This window comes from Paroedura picta, chromosome 12, assembly GCF_049243985.1.
Source record: "Paroedura picta isolate Pp20150507F chromosome 12, Ppicta_v3.0, whole genome shotgun sequence".
In the NCBI taxonomy this organism is placed as follows: Eukaryota; Metazoa; Chordata; class Lepidosauria; order Squamata; family Gekkonidae; genus Paroedura; species Paroedura picta.
This window is the reverse complement of record NC_135380.1, coordinates 23,061,125-23,077,892: the sequence shown is the minus strand read 5'-3', so window position 1 is coordinate 23,077,892 and position 16,768 is coordinate 23,061,125. Positions and strand designations below refer to the sequence as shown.

Below are 16,768 nucleotides of genomic sequence, written 5' to 3'. Positions count from 1 at the left end.
AGCACTGGATTTCCCCAGAGCAGACAAAAAACAAGGAAGAAACCTAACAAAAAAGGTGATTGTGTATTTCCCTCAGTTCCCATCAGCATCACAGAAGAATATGTCCAAAGGAACCCTTAGGTGCCCATGCCCTTCACACACATCGAAACAAAGAGCCATGCTCAAACATGCCCTTGCATGACTCAGTGCAAAAGATAACAAGGCCTTTATGCAGCTGCAGGAACAGGTGGCTCCAGATCATGGACAGGAAGGTGGGTGGGTGTGGGAATGTGCAACTGAGGCACTCCTGCTTCTGCTTTGGAGATTACGGGAGTTCAGCCGGACCAAAAATGTTCCTTCTTTGCACAAGAAGCATCAGGCATTTCTCTGTTCCGGAGGTATGAAGTCCAGTCCTAAATGCTGGAAGATTTCTTCCTCTGAGGCAGCTGACAAAAATATTTTCTGAAAAGGATTAAAAAGAAACAGAAGCTATTACACTTTTTACCTATCGTCCCCCCAATCCCCAATGCAGTTAAGAAAAAGTCTGCATCTAGATTCCATGAGCTGTCTAAGCGCAGCTATTTTCATTCCATTTATCTGTATTCCCTTCCAAACCAAAGCAGTGGACTCGAAAGCCATTGGAGGCACACTGTGCCCAGCAGCTCTGATTTTGCTTCCTCTGGCTGCATACAACATCCTGCCAATTAGCAATGCTTCTTAGCCCCCTTCCCCACAGCTTCTGAGGACTAAGCAAGACAATAATCCACGCTCAGACTGATGAAGAACTCCATTATCAGGTGCGAGGGGGGTCCAATTTGAGTTGGGACCATGATATGAGGAAAAGAAGGGTTATGCTTCCCTTTTTCCAGTTCTCAAGAGCCCTGGGGAACTGCTATCTGCCTGCTCCCTCCCATCATGCCATGTTCCCAGTCCAGATATGGGCTTCCTATGCCCAATAAATGAATTTTAAAGAAAAACTGGGGCCTCTGATCAATATCCGCATTTGACTTGGAGTTTTCAAAGTAATTAGACATATACACTCCAAGTTCTATGAGTAGTTTTCAGCGTTAAACACTTGCTTTCTTTACCCAACGGACTGCTGAATTAGCTGCACATGTGATGTAAAAATTCCAGAACATGGGAGGGGATAGTGGAGGTTTCCCAATCAACAGACAATTCCCAGCACTCTGGATGCCATTTCTGATGCCATTTCAGAGCTATCATTTCAGAAGGACGCTTGCAGTATCAGGGGATACATCTACTACATTATTATCCTGCTCTATGTCCAAGGAGGTTGTCTCCTCAGATCCTTGGGAGATAGCTTAGGTTCAAAGCTAAAGGTTAACCCAGTGACCTTCAAGAATTTGAATCCAGAATTCAGGCTGCTATGATTTGTGAAGCACCAAAATCTGGGCATTGACAGCTGGCCCTCTTTCCTGGGAAGTTGCACTCCCAACACTAAAAGAACTTGAAGCCAAAGTCAGAGCTCCTTCCTCCAGATCTCTCTTCAGAAGTCACGTACCTTCTCCGTGTGATAAAGCGTGTGACTGTTGAGCACCATTTTCTTCTCACGCTTGCAGAAGCGCCGGAGATCCCGCTCAAAGTTCTGAAAGGAGGTTGGGGGAGAGAGGAGAGGAAAGAAGAGAAGTCAGCTTCTAAGGCAGGAATTCCCCATATGGCGTGCACCAAGAACTAATCCAAGGCTAGATGCACTGAAGATGCCCAGTTACTAAGACATGTGCCTATGGCATCCATGCATAAGGCATTGTTCTCCTTCAGAACAGCAATCTGAAATAATGCCTGTATTGGATAGAGTTGGATTGCTCAGTCTGTTCCCAATATAGAAATGTAACAGAATTAGGAAGAGCCATGTGTCCAAGAAGGCATTCCACAGAAATAAACCAAAGGCCTCTCTTGCTCAGGAGCATCACAACTTTGGTATCTGCTTCCTAGGATCTCAGCCCTTCAAGACTGAGCCCTGCAGCTAGATTGACTCAAGCGCCAGGAAGTGAACTTAAACTTCATGCAAGCTATCTCAAGTGCACAAGGTGGGAAAAGTTAAACTACCAGGACACCCAACAAAGTAGATATAGCCACATGCCTTATATCAATTAGCTTTATCCCTTGTTTCCTTCCTTTTTCTCTACATCTCTTGAGACCATCAGCTTTTCCCACACTTTGCTGATTCACAGTGATCATTCAACCTTATCCCAGCAGCCAGCTTAGCATGATGCCTGAATAGGGTAAGTGGCATGGGGATGGGAGAGTCCCTGCATGATGACAGAGGTTTTGCTACTAGCAAGCAAATAGGTCTGAGATGAGCTAAATGGCTAGGTCATAAAAGGCATCGAGGGCTCCCCTAAAGCAAGGAGAAGCAGTATTGTTTCACAATTATGCCCAATTATGCCCCTAGGTAGTGGGGGAGATTTCAGTACACCGATAGAAAGACAAGTTGGCTCAGGCTCTTCTCTGGCTTAAAAAGAACATCTTGGAACTAACATAATTCCAACCCAGAACAAGGTAAATCAACACACTCACCTTTGAGCCGGTCCAGCCCAGCAAAGCAAATGGAAATTGACTGTAGGGGGTCACAACCAAATCAACTCTGACCGCTTTCCTGCAATGCGCACCTCCAGAACCGTTCAATTCACAGTCATGCTCCCAAGTCATGGAGCTGAGGCGGAAAATAGAGAAACAGCGGTCAAACCGATCCATGGTCGCTGCACTGACTGACAGCTCCTCGTCCTCAAGGGCCTGCAAGGTGTTTCTGTAGGTGCTGTGATACAGCAAGAAGCCCTGGGGGGGGAAGTGACAAGGGAAGGCACAGGCTTTTTGAGAGGGGCAGAATCTGTATTAATCCCAGTCCCAAAACATTATGTTGCTTTATGAGGTAATCTCTGCTGACTGGTGCAAATGTTTTATAATCTGCTTGCCGATTGACTGAATAGCTTTGTTTAACTAGGAACCTTTGCTTTTAGATTCAAAATGTGATCCTATTTTGATTGAATGGCTCTATCATACTTGCAATCCACCTGGAGCCCCAATGAGAACGACAGACATTAAATATATTAAATATAGCGGCAGGAGTCAGGGGTATCCGAACTGTGGCTCTCCAGTTGTCCATGGACTACAATTCCCATGAGTGCCTGTCAGTGGGGCTCATGGGAATTGTAGTCCATGGACATCTGGAGAGTCAGTTTGGCCACCCCTACGTCTACAGTCAAGACATCCTTTTTCCCCCTCTGAAATATAATTTATTTTGGCAACTCACTGTTACAACCCAAAATATATATGCTTTACAACAGGTTGTATACACTACAAACCGTCCCTTTTGTCTATATTTGTTAGAACAGGGGTAGTCAAACTTGCAGCCCTTCAGATGTCTGTGGACTACAATTCTCATGAGCCCCTGCCAGCAAATGCTGGCAGGGGCTCATGGGAATTGTAGTCCAGGGACATCTGGAGGCTGCAGTTTGACTACCCCTGCTTTAGAGAGTTGTAACAGTAAAGATCACCTAGGCTCAGAGGTCCCATTTTGAGTTGCCAATGAAGATATCCACCCAAATCCAGGGCAACGGCTCACACCAAGATGCAACAGGCAGCTTCTTCTGAGAGCAGGCAGGTCTACTGCGCCTCTTAGTGGAGCGGAGCGAACGATCCAATCATATCTGAAGCACGAACAGATCTATCTGCTCTCAAGCAGAAACTATTTGGAATAGTGGAACAGAGATTGCATGTCATGTGACACATGCCTACCCTGAAACGTTTTTCAAACAATATAATTAAGGTGCTGCTCTTCAGTGGCACTAAGTTACCAAATTACCCCTAGAGGACTCCGGAGTGCTTAGTCCTCTTCATGAGCATTATCTGAGTAATCTCTCCTCACTTTCCACCACAGCCAGATGTTCTGCCATCCCAGGATCTTCCCACAGCTCCGCCCTTTAATGCAAACCTGCTCCTACCTGACTATCCAGCCAGCTGATGACTTTGCTCAACAGCCCCACCTCTTGGCCTTCCGTGGGGTGCGTGATGAGCAAGTCCACATCGTGCCCAGTTTGTTTCCCCCTATTGGAGAAGCAGAAAAGAGGTAGAAGGAACCAGTGGCTTTCGACCCACCCTTTCTCCACCGCTTACACAGAACTGGAAGCCTCAACATCCTCTTAAACTGCCCAGTGCAGAACTATGCATTTCGTGTGGTTTCCCTTGTCCCTCAGGGGGAATAAAAATGTAGATGCTGAGACTGTGATTTGAGAGTGAAGACAGGCACAGAAAGATGTTCCCGCAAAGTCATTTTTTTCTGCTGAAAATCACCATCCACAAGGTGCTTTACTTCCCTGCTGAAAGAGAGGCAGAGACCCTAGCATTTAGCCTATCAGGGGTAAAAGTAGCTTCAGCAAGAATAAAAGCAGGGGGAGGGAAGTAAAGGCAAGAATAAAAACAGGGGGAGGGAAGTAAAGGCCCCCTTTAAATGTTATCCGCAGCAACTGTATTTTGTAAGGGAATGGAAATCTGCCCCAAGTTAGCTCAAGTTCAACTCCAAGTGCGGGAGTTCATGTGTGCACGTGTGTGTTAAGTGCTGTCAAGTCACTTCTGACATATGGTGACCCTATGGATCAACCCTTTCCAAAACATATTATTGTTAGTCACCATTGTCAGGCCTTGTAAGCTCAGGGCTCTGGTTTCTTTTAGCAAGTCAATCGATCCCATACTGGGTCTTCACCTTTTTTTTACTGCCTTTCACTTTTCCAAGCATTATTGTCTTTGCCAGTGCCTCTTGTCTTCACATAATGCAATAGCTTCGGTTTAGTCATTTTAGCTTCTAGGGAGAATTCAGGCTTGATTTGGTCTAGAACCCCGTTATTTGTCTTTTTGATGGTCCACAGTATCCATAAAACTCGCCTCCAATGCCACATTTCAAGGAAACCTACATTCTTCTTGTCAGCTTCATACCCATATATAGTAATTGGAATACTGGGCTAGCCAGTGATACATCCTTACACTGAAGAATCTTTTCTAGCTCCTTCATGGCTGCCCCAGTCTCAGTGGTCTTCTGGATGCAGTCTCCCTTTTGGTTGGTGTAGCCAAGGAATAGAAAATCTTGAACAATTTCAGTTTCTTCATCGCCAGCCTTAAAGTTGTGTAATTCCTCATCAGTCATTACTTTTACCTTCTTGACATTCAGCAGTAATCCTGCTTTGGCAATTTCTGCTTTAATCTTCATCAGTAACTGTCTCAAGTCTTCACTGTTTTCTGTTAATAATGGGGTGTCATCTGCATATCTCAAATTGTTAATGTTTCCTTCCCCCAATTCCCACTCCACCTTCATCCCCAGTAATTCCAGACCATTGTTCAGTTGTTTGCACTGGCTGCTGGCCCAGGCTTTGTTCGGGGCTTAATCCAAGCTAGAGTTCATTTGAATAGGTCGCCAACACCCTGCAAATCTTTCGTCTGTTTAATGTGAAAAATAAGCATACCTCTCTTGCTTTCCTGGTGGAAAAATATGCTGGACTGAGTCAGTGGAACATTATGATTCGTTTCTACGCACCAGCCTATCTGCTGGAGTGCAAAGACTGTAACAGAAAGCAACTCGGCTGCTTTTGGTCCCATTACAGGAACTTGCTGCTCCCATAGTACCTGCCGTTCTCTCTGGCTCCACAGCAAAACCAAGGATTATTTCTTCTGCAAAGATCAGAGAACACATGTATGCTACAAGGTCTCTAGTACCTACTCAGGATAGTCCCAGAGTTCTTGGAAGGGAAACATAACAGCCAAAATGGATTTGAAAACTCATTTCTATTTGACTCTGGACAATCAAATTAAACCCTCCATCTTACTGAAGGACAAAAGGTTCCAGAGGATGAGAAAAGCAGGCATTAGTGCATTCTGGGAGCTATTAACCAAAACAACTCACCTTCTGAATCCTCCTGTCAGCATCACCGAGGCTCCATGCAGGAACTGCTCCACTGCTTTTTGTACCACCTGAACAATGGCTTCTGCCTCAGAGCATGTCACTGGGCTGTTGAGGTCCCTGTAATGCAGGAGCCCTGATGGAGACAAAGACAGAGCCAAGAGGAAAGGGATCAGTGCTTCAGGAGTAAAATAACAATAATAACAGGAAGCCAAATTTCTGTTTTGTACCGATATTTCTCACTACCAGTTCTTGACTCAGGACTCAGGAGCAAGATCTACTCCAGATTTGCCCAACAGCCCTTGGAAAGCCCTCATGGTCACCACAGACCCTTCCAATGCCCTACAAGGCTGTACATGACAATGGCTAGACCTTTCCACCAAACCAGGTGAAAAGGCCTCCTCAAATTCGGGGCATCATTAAGAGCAGCTCCACAGTCAAAACAGATCTCACTTGCCAATAATTCAGGGGTGGCCAAACGGTGGCTTTTCAGATGGTGGCAGGGGCTCATGGGAATTGTAGTCCATGGACATCTGGAGAGCCACAGTATAGGTATAATAGCCACAGTAAAGGTATAATTCTGTTTAAGGTGGCTCTGGCAACCTACTGCGATGTTCAACAGCACAACTTCACAGAAATAAAATGGAAAACTACAAAAACAAAGTAGCAAGTAAACCAATAACAGTTAAAAACAAATGGAAGTTAAGAATCCATTAGTGAAGGAGTACAGAGAAAGTGAACGCACATACCTTGAAATCACAAGCCAACATGATCGGGAACTTAGATAAACAAAAATTATTTAATCCATTACCTGGAACAGGTACTAGGATGGCCAAAAGGGGGATTCCATTAGCAAGGTATCGCCTCCTAAAAGCCCATTTCTATAGTAGACCCCATTTTCTACCAAATGCAGGGGACCCCCAAAAATAAAAAGGCTGGGAAGATGGTCCAGCACATTTGGGTGTTAGTGGTCCTTTAAGCACCTAGACCACCGAGGGATTTAAAGGCGATACCACTGCTTTGGGCCTGGAAGCGGACAGCCATCCAACACGGTTCTTTTGGCACTGGAGGGGTGTGCTGCCAATCACTCATGTCCATCAGAACTCTGCAGGGATTACTCACCGGCTTGCTGTGCATTGTTCAGTTTTGCATGATGTGCCTGCAGGTCACTAATGGTCCTTAGTCCTTCCTGATACCATCGCCCAGCAGTTTTCACCCCAACACCAAAAATCTTTGTGAAATGCTGCAAAGCAAAGGCCATTTATTATATGTGTATCTGTGACAAATGCACACTGTGGTTTTCCCACTTTCCATCTGAAGAGACACCTTTCCAATATTGACTCTTTTGGGGAAAGATAATGAAGCCAGATCCTGAAGATGAAACTCAAATACTTTGGCCACCTCATGAGAAGGAAGGACTCCCTGGAGAAGAGCCTGATGCTGGGAGCGATCGAGGGCAAAAGAAGAAGGGGACGACAGAGAATGAGGTGGCTGGATGGAGTCACTGAAGCAGTAGGTGCAAACTTAAATGGACTTTGGGGAATGGTAGAGGACAGGAAGGCCTGGAGGATCATTGTCCATGGGGTCGCGATGGGTCGGACACGACTTTGCACCTAACAACAACAAAATGAAGCACGGCAGGAAGCAACAAACAAATGCATGGGTCACGGGGAACGGAAGATCTATAAACCCCAATAGCCACCAGAGGGCAATAAGGGCAGGCACAAGTATCTGCCAGAGGAATGAAGGGATGCTGCAAGGAGACAAGCTTCTCCGCTTGCAGAATTCCTTTCCTTTTCAGGGCTCTTCTAGCTACAGCTCTATATGGAGCTTCAGGCAAGCCTCAATTTACTCTGCATTATTTTCAGTAATGCAAATTCAGCACACTCATATAGACCTATCTACATTTGTGTAATATATTCCAATTTTGCTAGCTACTGGGAGAGATAAGGCATTAAGCAGACATAGAGACCTTCACCCCTGATTCCAGGACATCTCCTTAGCTGGACATCTCTCCTAGGTTCCAAAAATTTCCCCAAGCTTTGTCCCATGCTCTTTCAAGTATTACCTGTACAACTCCTTCAAACACAAGGGGCTTAGATTCTCTGGAAGTTGAATTCCACACCCAATACCACAGGCTAAACCTTTCCTCTCCTAACGCCAAGGCTCCAAGCAGCATGACAGACAATTTGTCTAAGTTCCATGGCTTTCAGTGGCACAAGCCCCTTGGCCATACATCACCACGCCCAAGCACCACTGTACCTTCATAGTCTGGTATCTCTCAGACTGCCTGACATTCTCCACCTCTGCAGATGCGCCATCTTCCAGCACCTCCTGTTCAGGAGACACAAACAGGCCAAGTTAGCTTAAATCCAAAATGGCTAGTTCAACCTCCAGGCCCCTCTATAGAAACACAGCTCCTATCCAAACCCCTCTCCCTCTAGACAACTGTTAAGATGCATTGCAATTGCAGACATGAGGCAAAACGTACCAATGTTGCATGTGCCACAGAACTACGCGATGCTAGACAGTGGCACCGTCTTTATCCCATCAAGCCCACCAATGAGAGGTGATCAGTTTAGCAACAACTAGATGAGAACATTATTTGTGACAAGATGAGCATTGCCTTGTGCAGGACCAGGTCTGTGGCAAGATCTTGCCAGCCCTTCCAGAACCCTGCTTGCTTTTCCAGCAGGAGTCTGGCATCAGAGAAGGGTTGCTAGCAGAGCACCCCTTGGCAAGCACCTCCACTTCTAGAGAACTTGCTTGAGGGGTTTCAGAAGAAAAGGGAGGCTGCATGACGGGAGTTGGGGCCTCTTGGACACAAAAACAATAGAAAAAGAACAGGGAAAAATACTGGGAGAAGTGCTTGTTGCCCCTACTAGCAGTCATTTCCATAGCACTCTTCTGCCCTTGCGTCCTTCTAAACTTCTAAGCCGGAATCTTATTCTCCTCTTTACCTTCTTTGGCTTCTTGGGGTTCTTGAATAGTTGGTTCCTTGGAATGGGTTTGCTCATACAAGTTATCACTGAATACGTCATACTATATTAACAGCTTGAGTTTGCTAATTCTCCGGTTCCAGATGCTTGTGTTATCCTCCGAAAATAAACTTGGCTTCACTTTATCCAGATTCTCAGGGTTTCAGCTTTGTCACATTGCTGAGTATCCCTTACTGCTGCTGGTATGCAACACAATAAAATTACAGTACGAAAAAAGAAAGGTTCACAATGAAAAATCAACAGAAGAAAACAGGGAACCTTTCCAAGGCAATATGTTTGTAATAATGTATACAATGAATTTCTTTTACAATTCTTTTATATACCAGAAGGAACAACCATAACGGCTTCTAGATAAATTCTGTTTTCATTTATCTAGAAGCCACTATGGTTGTTCCTTCTGGTATATAAAAGAATTGTAAAAGAAATTCAATTGAAATTCATTGTATACATTATTACAAACATATTGCCTTGGAAAGGTTCCCTGTTTTCTTCTGTTGGTATGCAACACAAGGCAGAAACTCTGAATGGAAGACCAAGAGGCATAAGGAAGAGGTTGTTCTTCCTTACACTCAGGTCATTTCACTGTGGAACTGAGCTCAGATTGGAAGGCGGGCTGAATTCGAACCCACACACATCTAGTCTTTGCAACTGCACATGGCGGTGGACTTCACTGCCTTTAATAACCGTGATGAGCAAAAATGTTGAAACTTCTCCTGTGATGCAGAAAAAAGAACAAGAAGTTAGAGGCAGAGAGTGCCGAGAAAAAACAAGCAGCCTTAGGGAAAAAATTACCTGGATGATTCTCCTGGAGTGCTCTCCGATGCCAGGAAGGGAACTAAGGTCTTTAAGACTCCTGACGGTCCAAGGTAAGGACTTGAGCACTGAGGCAGCCCTGGAAAAGGCCAGGCTGCGTCCTTCGCTGCCACAGAAGAGCGACTCTTCGGCCATGGCTTCCAGAGCTCCCTGACAAAGGAAGGACATGAAGGATAATTCCAGGAAGATGCCCTCTACTGGCTACAGCCCAAAGCAGGTTCAAATGCTCAGGGAAGAGCAACACCACCAGGCTACATAAGAGAACGAGCAGGTGTGCTTGCACCCATATATTCCCCAGTCCCTCATTACAATCTCCCTGCATGTGTAAAGCTAGCAAATAAGGGGGTGGGGGTGGAAACTAGGACAAAATCCTCCTGCATGACATGCTAGCTTTACACAGGAAGAAAAGCCAAATTCGGGTTGTCCGCCCCCCCTTTTTTTAATTTATGCCTATAACAGAAACCTTGCATACACAGTACAGCAGCAATACTTGGGGCCAAAAAATGCAGACACTGTTCTCCACTTCAACTCAGGAAAAAAAACTCAGGGAACCCTGATCCAGCACATTAAAAAAATGCATTGTGTAGTTGGTACTTGATTATTCCTCATTTGCTTTTCAAAAAAAAAATTGTTGCTTGGAAGATGTTTTGAGTACAGGGGGCTGGGTCAGCCAAGGAGACAACTGTATTTCCATACTGGGGGCAGATTCAAACACAAAATCCTCCCTTTATATGCACATCCTGGAGACAGACAGTCCTGCCTGGACCCATCCTGAAGTTTGAATCAGCTCTGACTTGGCCAACAACACAGCAGGGGTCTTCCATGACTCCTTTTCATTTCCATGAAGCTGATACAGGAAAGCTTCAGGATGGCTTATTCCCTAAAGTTGCAGAGATCAAAGTTGGGGCACTACCTGGCTTTTTCAACCTTGGCTCTGCAGTCTGACCTTGCCTATTTTCGTTCCCCTGTTTTAGTTCCCCTGGCTCAAAACATTCTAGTTACAAGAAGCAGATTTAGTCAAAGGAACAAATTTAGAGTCCAGTGGCACCTTTAAGACCAATTAAATTTTATTTGAACTATGAGCTTTCATGTGTACACACACTTCCTCAGATACAATGTCATGGAATGGAAATAATCAGTTCATACGTAGGCAATGTGTGAGAGTGAAGCAACATGCAGCATAATGAAAATGGTTAACAGATTCCAGAGATGAATAGGAAAAAACAACATTTTGGATTTCTTTGTATTTTGCACTGGATTTCTTTGAATTGCATTGGAACCATCTTGGGTTCAATAAATATGTCAAAATTAAGAGAATAATGGGCGATTGGATAATCAATTTCTGACAGCAGTTATCCGAGACCTTGCTCTTCTGCCCTCTGTCTGTCCTCTCAAGCATGGGAGCATGTTGGGGCATCATCTTGTTTGAAGTAGAGCATTTGGCTGTCTCTGTTTGCAGACCAGAGCACAATGTATGTATGTATGTATGTATGTATGTATGTATGTATGTATGTATGTATGTATGTATGTATGTATGTATGTATGTATGTATGTATGTATGTATGTATGTATGTATGTATGTATGTATGTATGTATGTATGTATGTATGTATGTATGTATGTATGTATGTATGTATGTATGTATGTATGTATGTATGTGTCATAGTTACATTATAATCTACTTGTTCAAATCAGTTATTTCAATTAAGAGGCAATTAAAATACAGAGGACATTTGGCCTTCCTGAGGAACTGTTAAGAATGCACGTTAAGTATTAAGAAACCAATGTCCCACCTGAGTCCTGGGGATTCCCCATTGTTATGAGCGTTGTAATAATTTGCATTTCAGCAATTTCCCTTTCTGTTCTGTTCTTGAAGTTCCTTGGTAATAAAACAGCTACTTTGAGGTCATCTATTTAATATTTTGGAAGGTTGAAATGTTCCCCCAGAGGATTATCAGTTTTATGTGGTTCCTGATGTCAGATTTGTGTCCATTTATTTTTTGGCATAGGGTTTGCCCTGTTTGTCCTATGTAGAGAACGGAAGGGCATTGTTTCAAATGCAAACAATGCATTACTCTGACACGTTGCCTATGTATGAACTGGTTGCTTCCATTCCATGACATTGTATCTGAGGAAGTGTGCATGCACACTCATACCTTGAATAAAATTTAGTTAGTCTTAAAGGATACCCACTGGACTCTAAATTTGTTCTGCTGCTTCAGACCAACCTGGCTACCCTCTAGAATCAGATTTAGTCGAGTTACTGTGAGCTGCTGGTTCTTGTGGGCAAGCGGAGTGTGGCGCTGGCAGGCATAAGCAGCCACCTGGCATCTCCCTTGAAGAGTTTCTTCATGGACAGTCACCTGAAGAGAAGGAAGCAGGGGAGGCATTTTCACAATTTGCAGCCTGTCCAATTGATCAAGGCAGACATTCAGAATTTACTTATTCTTCAAAGGTGAGTGGGGAAGGAAAACTGGGTCTGGAAAAGGGCCCCACCTTCTATCCTCTGAAGGAGAGGAAGACAAGTTCCCTGCCCAATTGGCCACACACAGCCTACCCCTCACTGCACAAGTCCCAGGCGGGCCATGTGCTACACCCTTCTGCCAGACAGCTAGCCTGGCCCAGATTGGAGGGAGCCATCAGCCCACCGAGAAAACTCCCAGTGCCCACAACAGGCCACCTATTTGCACTATTTTTTTAACAGAATAGCCAGTTCCCAATATTCAGGCGGTCATACTGACAGAGCCACACTCAGGTGTGCCTCTTCCTCCGTGATAATGTCCAGAACTTCCTGACCAAGGAAAAAAGGAAAGAGGAACAGAAGTTGGGAAACTGTCCGGAGGGCACACAGTAAGCCAACCCTCAGAGCTGCATTGCCTCCCCCTGCTTCTCTGAAGCCATTTTGTGGGTTGTTGTTGTAGTTTGCGACATGCAAGACAGTACTCTGTTCTTCATTCCACCCTGCCAGGTTAGAGGAAGTCAGAAGGGCATGCAAAGACCACTGGAGCTTGAAATGCAGTGAGGCCCTTTCTCTGTGCAAGCATCAGTAGCTGATTACACAAGAGACAGTCACTCTGGATATCAACACCAAATAAAAGCAGAGTAACTATCTTTCCACTCTTTCACAGCAGCTTCTGTGCCACAAAAAAGCTTCACATGCCAAAGACCCACGTGTCACACTATGAATCTGGGAACTGGAGAAGAGGAAAGACAACCACCTGAGGGAAAACTGAGGCCTGAATTCCATAGTCTACATGCACCCTAGTAGAACAGAGACCAATCTAAACATCTACTACAGCCTTTCTAAACCTTTTTACCACTGAGAAACCCCTGAAACATTCTTCAGGCTTCCAGAAACCCCAGAAGTGGTGTGATGGTGTAGAATATGGTTCGGAAGCATAGCTGTATACACACCCGCCCGGGGCCTCTCCTATTTTGGGAGGCAGCTGTGGGTTGACATGACCATCTAGGGTCATATCACTTGATAAATGTTTAACAAATTGAAAATATATATGAAAAATGACTTAACTTCCACCCATTCAGGAAATCGTCCCAGGAACGTCAAGAAACCCCAAGGTTTCACAATACCCTGGCTGAGAAAGCCTTATTTACAAGGTGTCCCTTTCTGCAGATAAGCTTGACTCACCGTCAGACAGTGCCTGGCTTTGATCTCCACAGGTTGTCCGGCACTCATGCTCTCTGTGAACCAGCTGAGATCGAGGAGGGCCGGTCCACTTCCTGCAGCACCCACCGAGCGGCTCCCGTTCCTCTTCATCCACTCAACCACCTCCTCTCCAGAGTTGCCTTCGGAGACTACATGAGTTACTCTCTCACTAGGGAGGTAAAGAAGGGAGGACCTCCAGTTGAAAGCCCAAGGGACACAGTTCAACCCCGTCAGCCTGGTACCGTACAGTAAACATGGTTCCAAAAGATGGGACTCTGGCTAAGGCTGAGACCATGTCAGCCAAAGACATTCTGATGCCAGAGTTGAAATTAAACAATCCAGCCCTTCACAAGGGACACAATCCATCAGATCTTCATAAAAAACCCTAGAGAGTTGTAACTCCTGTCAAATTCAAGAAGGCCTCCAGAAGAAAACTCCCTAACAGACTGCGCCCCATGACTCTTATCTAGGGTTGCCAGCTCAGGGTTGGGAAATTCCCAGAAAATTTGGGGGTCAGAGTCTGGGAAGGGAAGGAACCTCATCAGGGTATAACATCACTGAGTCCACCCTGCAAAGCAACCGTTTTCCCCCCTGGGGAGCTGATTTGTGTAATCTAGAGAAGATTTGCAATTCCAGAAGATCTCCAGGACCCCTCTGGAGATTGGCAACTTGACTTTTAATTGTCATTTCCATTCTTTTTGAAGACAAGTTGGAAATCCACTGCCTGGGGCAGGCATTTCACATTGCCTCACAGTAGTACTTTCCATGGCTGATTTATACAACTCTAAAAGAGGCCTAGAATGTGGACTGGAGCTATTTGGGCCAAATCTGGACACAGCTGTCAGAACAGTAACACAACTGGTAATTCCACAATTAACATATGGAACACACCACCCCAAGATGCAGTGAAAGCTACTGCTTAGAAATATTTTAAAAGGGGAATTAGACAAATTCATGGAGGTCCATTGGCAGCTATAAGCCACAACTGCTGTACAGCACTTCCAAACCCAAGCTGATGACAAAAGTGCAAGAGTACCTCCCTAGAAGTATCTTCCTGTCTGTTGTGGGAAAGAGGATGCTTCATTAAACACATTCATGGCCTGATCCAGCCCAGCTCGACTTGCGTTCTTAATGAATACCCATTTTTAGCAGCAGCTGAGATTTCATGGCTCAGTCATTAGTGTTCAAGAGCTGTCCAATAAAATGCCCTCTTGAATGAAACAGATAGCAGTACAAAGACTAATGCTTTAATCCAGGGGTAGTCAACCTGTGGTCCTCCAGATGTTCATGGACTACAATTCCCATGAGCTCATGGGAATTGTAGTCCATGAACATCTGGAGGACCACAGGTTGACTACTCCTGCTTTAATCTATTCATTGTGGCTAGTCCTGCCACCTGTTCCAACTTGGCCCAGCTGCTTTTTACCTATTGGCACCCTCCACGCAGAATCCCTTCCGGCGGGCCAGAGCAGTGAGGAAGGCCCTACGGCTGGCACCCATCCTCTTCTCCACCAGACAGAGCACCACACCTGGGAAACAAACATGATCTTCTGGGTTGGCTGGCAGAGGGGGCCCAGGCTGGCACTGACGCTTTTTTTTCACAGGAATCTCTGACATCATTGGCTCAGCGGAATAAGGCCTTTCTCCCCAAACACAGCTGATGGAGCTGAAGACTGTGGCTCAGGCATTTCAAGGAAAGAGAGGACCTGGAAACACACAAACATAAAAAGGTACTTTTCAGGGGGCTTAGCAGTAGACTCTTGTCGTTGGCGGGTTTGTTATTGAGCAGAGAACCACGGTCTTTACCCAGCACATCAGAGCAGATAATGCCTCTCCCATCATTACAAGGACAACCTACCACAGCAAGCCAATATAATTAAGAGTGCCAACTCTATATTTATATTTATATATTTATATTTATATACCACCCTCCCCCGAAGGCTCGGGGGATCATGTATGGTTATATCAACCTGCCCCCTCGCCCCCCCCCAATGGCCAATGGCGGACCTGAAGAGGTAGAAAGAAGTGGGGTCTCGGTCATTAAAATCCTTGCTGGCTTGTCACATGGTAGTGACTAGGGTCCAGAGAGGTGAATTCTCTCATTTTAACTGCATGCGGGGTGTGGGGTGTGGCAGGGGGCAATGGTACAGTGGATGTCTTTGGGCCATTTCTGGTGTTGGGGGGACAGGGGCAATGGAGCATGATGTCACATCCAGTGGGAGCATCTGGGTGATGTCTGGGTGTGGCCTGCTGACATCACTTCTGGGGGTTCTCAAAAACTGAAGAATGTTTCTGGGGTTTCTCAGTGGTTAAAAGATTGAGAAAGGCTGTCTTAAGACTTTGTCCATAACTTGACAGCACTCAAAACATATGCACCGAATATTGTAATAATGTCCATGAATTATCCTGGATTCTTCACATGCGCTATGGAAATGCAAAATTTTGCTACTGCAGAAATTCTTTCTTCTTTCTACACATTTATTGGAGGTACTGGCAGAACTAGACACAAGGAATGTGGGAGGGGGGGAGAATTCTATCCCAGCAGACTAGAAAACAAGCACCGAAGTGCAAAACAGAAAGTCTACCACCAAGCCACAGCCTCTTCCCTAGCAGGCAGGAAACTGACAAGATGTAAAAGGACTCTGAGAACCTCATTAACAAAACCCCAGAGCAGGACCTGGGAAAATCCCGTTCAAACCCACACTCAGCACTTAGTGGGTGAATTTGCACCAACCGCTCTGTTGCAAGAATAAAACCTATGTACCGTTTAATCCTCACTTTCCTCCATAACGGGGCCCCCAAACTAGCTGACAACATTCTCCCCTTTTCCGTTTCAGCCTCATGCCAACCCTATCAAGTAGGCCAGGCTGAGAGCGCGGACTTGCCTTAAGGGCGTCTAAACCAGTTTCTGCGGCAAAGCGGGGATTAGAATTTGCGCCTCCCAGATCCTAATCTTGACATCCTAACCACTGCATTAAGCGCACCGCTTTAAGAGACACGCAACGCAGTCAGGCAGATCTGGCGGGGGCAGGAAGGTGCAACACCCCGTGGCCTGCGACACAACTGACCCCGCCGTTCAGGAATAAGCCCGACGGAGCGCAATACAATCCCCCTGATACCGCGCTGCTAGAATCGCGCACTTACTTAGGCAACGGAATAAAAAGCCATCCGCTGCAACCGGAGAACGAGCAACTCCCGGCTTGGAGAAACTCAAAGCAGCCGCCCGGCCTGCGCAAACCGCAACTTCTGCTTCCTAACCACGCCCTCTTATGCACACAGGGCGGGGCTAAAGCGCCCAAAGCCCCGCCCACCTGCTCCTGAAAGTGACCCTCTCCGGCCGTTCTGGAGACCCCTCGCAAAAAGCGCCGCGAGCTGCCCAGGCGCCGTGCTTGCCCGGGGGGGCCTG

At 45.8% G+C, this 16,768-nt stretch overlaps 1 protein-coding gene across 3 annotated transcripts; it reads right to left on the bottom strand.

Moving 5' to 3' along the window:
* Window positions 1–44: 44 nt before the first annotated feature.
* Window positions 45–16,653, bottom strand: POLM (DNA polymerase mu). Of its 3 annotated transcripts, none has more exons than XM_077306656.1 (12): window positions 16,507–16,653; window positions 14,789–15,068; window positions 13,345–13,555; window positions 11,963–12,061; window positions 9,679–9,849; window positions 8,150–8,221; window positions 7,010–7,130; window positions 5,891–6,023; window positions 3,942–4,044; window positions 2,518–2,775; window positions 1,502–1,585; window positions 45–441 (listed from the first exon to the last, which is right to left on the bottom strand). In XM_077306656.1, exons 2-12 carry the CDS (start codon window positions 14,980–14,982, stop codon window positions 355–357), a joined length of 1,533 nt encoding a protein of 510 aa, XP_077162771.1. In that variant the 5' UTR covers window positions 14,983–15,068; window positions 16,507–16,653; the 3' UTR covers window positions 45–354. The 3 variants fall into 3 exon arrangements, with proteins under 3 accessions (XP_077162771.1, XP_077162770.1, XP_077162772.1); XM_077306655.1 differs by having other exon boundaries at window positions 11,927–12,061; window positions 13,345–13,531; XM_077306657.1 differs by having other exon boundaries at window positions 13,345–13,531; window positions 16,507–16,652.
* Between the last annotated feature and the right edge of the window lie 115 nt (window positions 16,654–16,768).

Coding starts and splice junctions, on each gene's coding strand:
- POLM (XM_077306655.1), bottom strand. CDS start 14,982: ATGATGTCAGAGATTCCTGTGAAAAAAAAGCGTCAGTGCCAGCCTGGG. Junction 7,131..8,149: donor AGAGATACCAGACTATGAAG/GTACAGTGGTGC, acceptor TTTGCTTTGCAG/CATTTCACAAAGATTTTTGG. Junction 6,024..7,009: donor GAACAATGCACAGCAAGCCG/GTGAGTAATCCC, acceptor TGTCTCCATCAG/GGCTCCTGCATTACAGGGAC.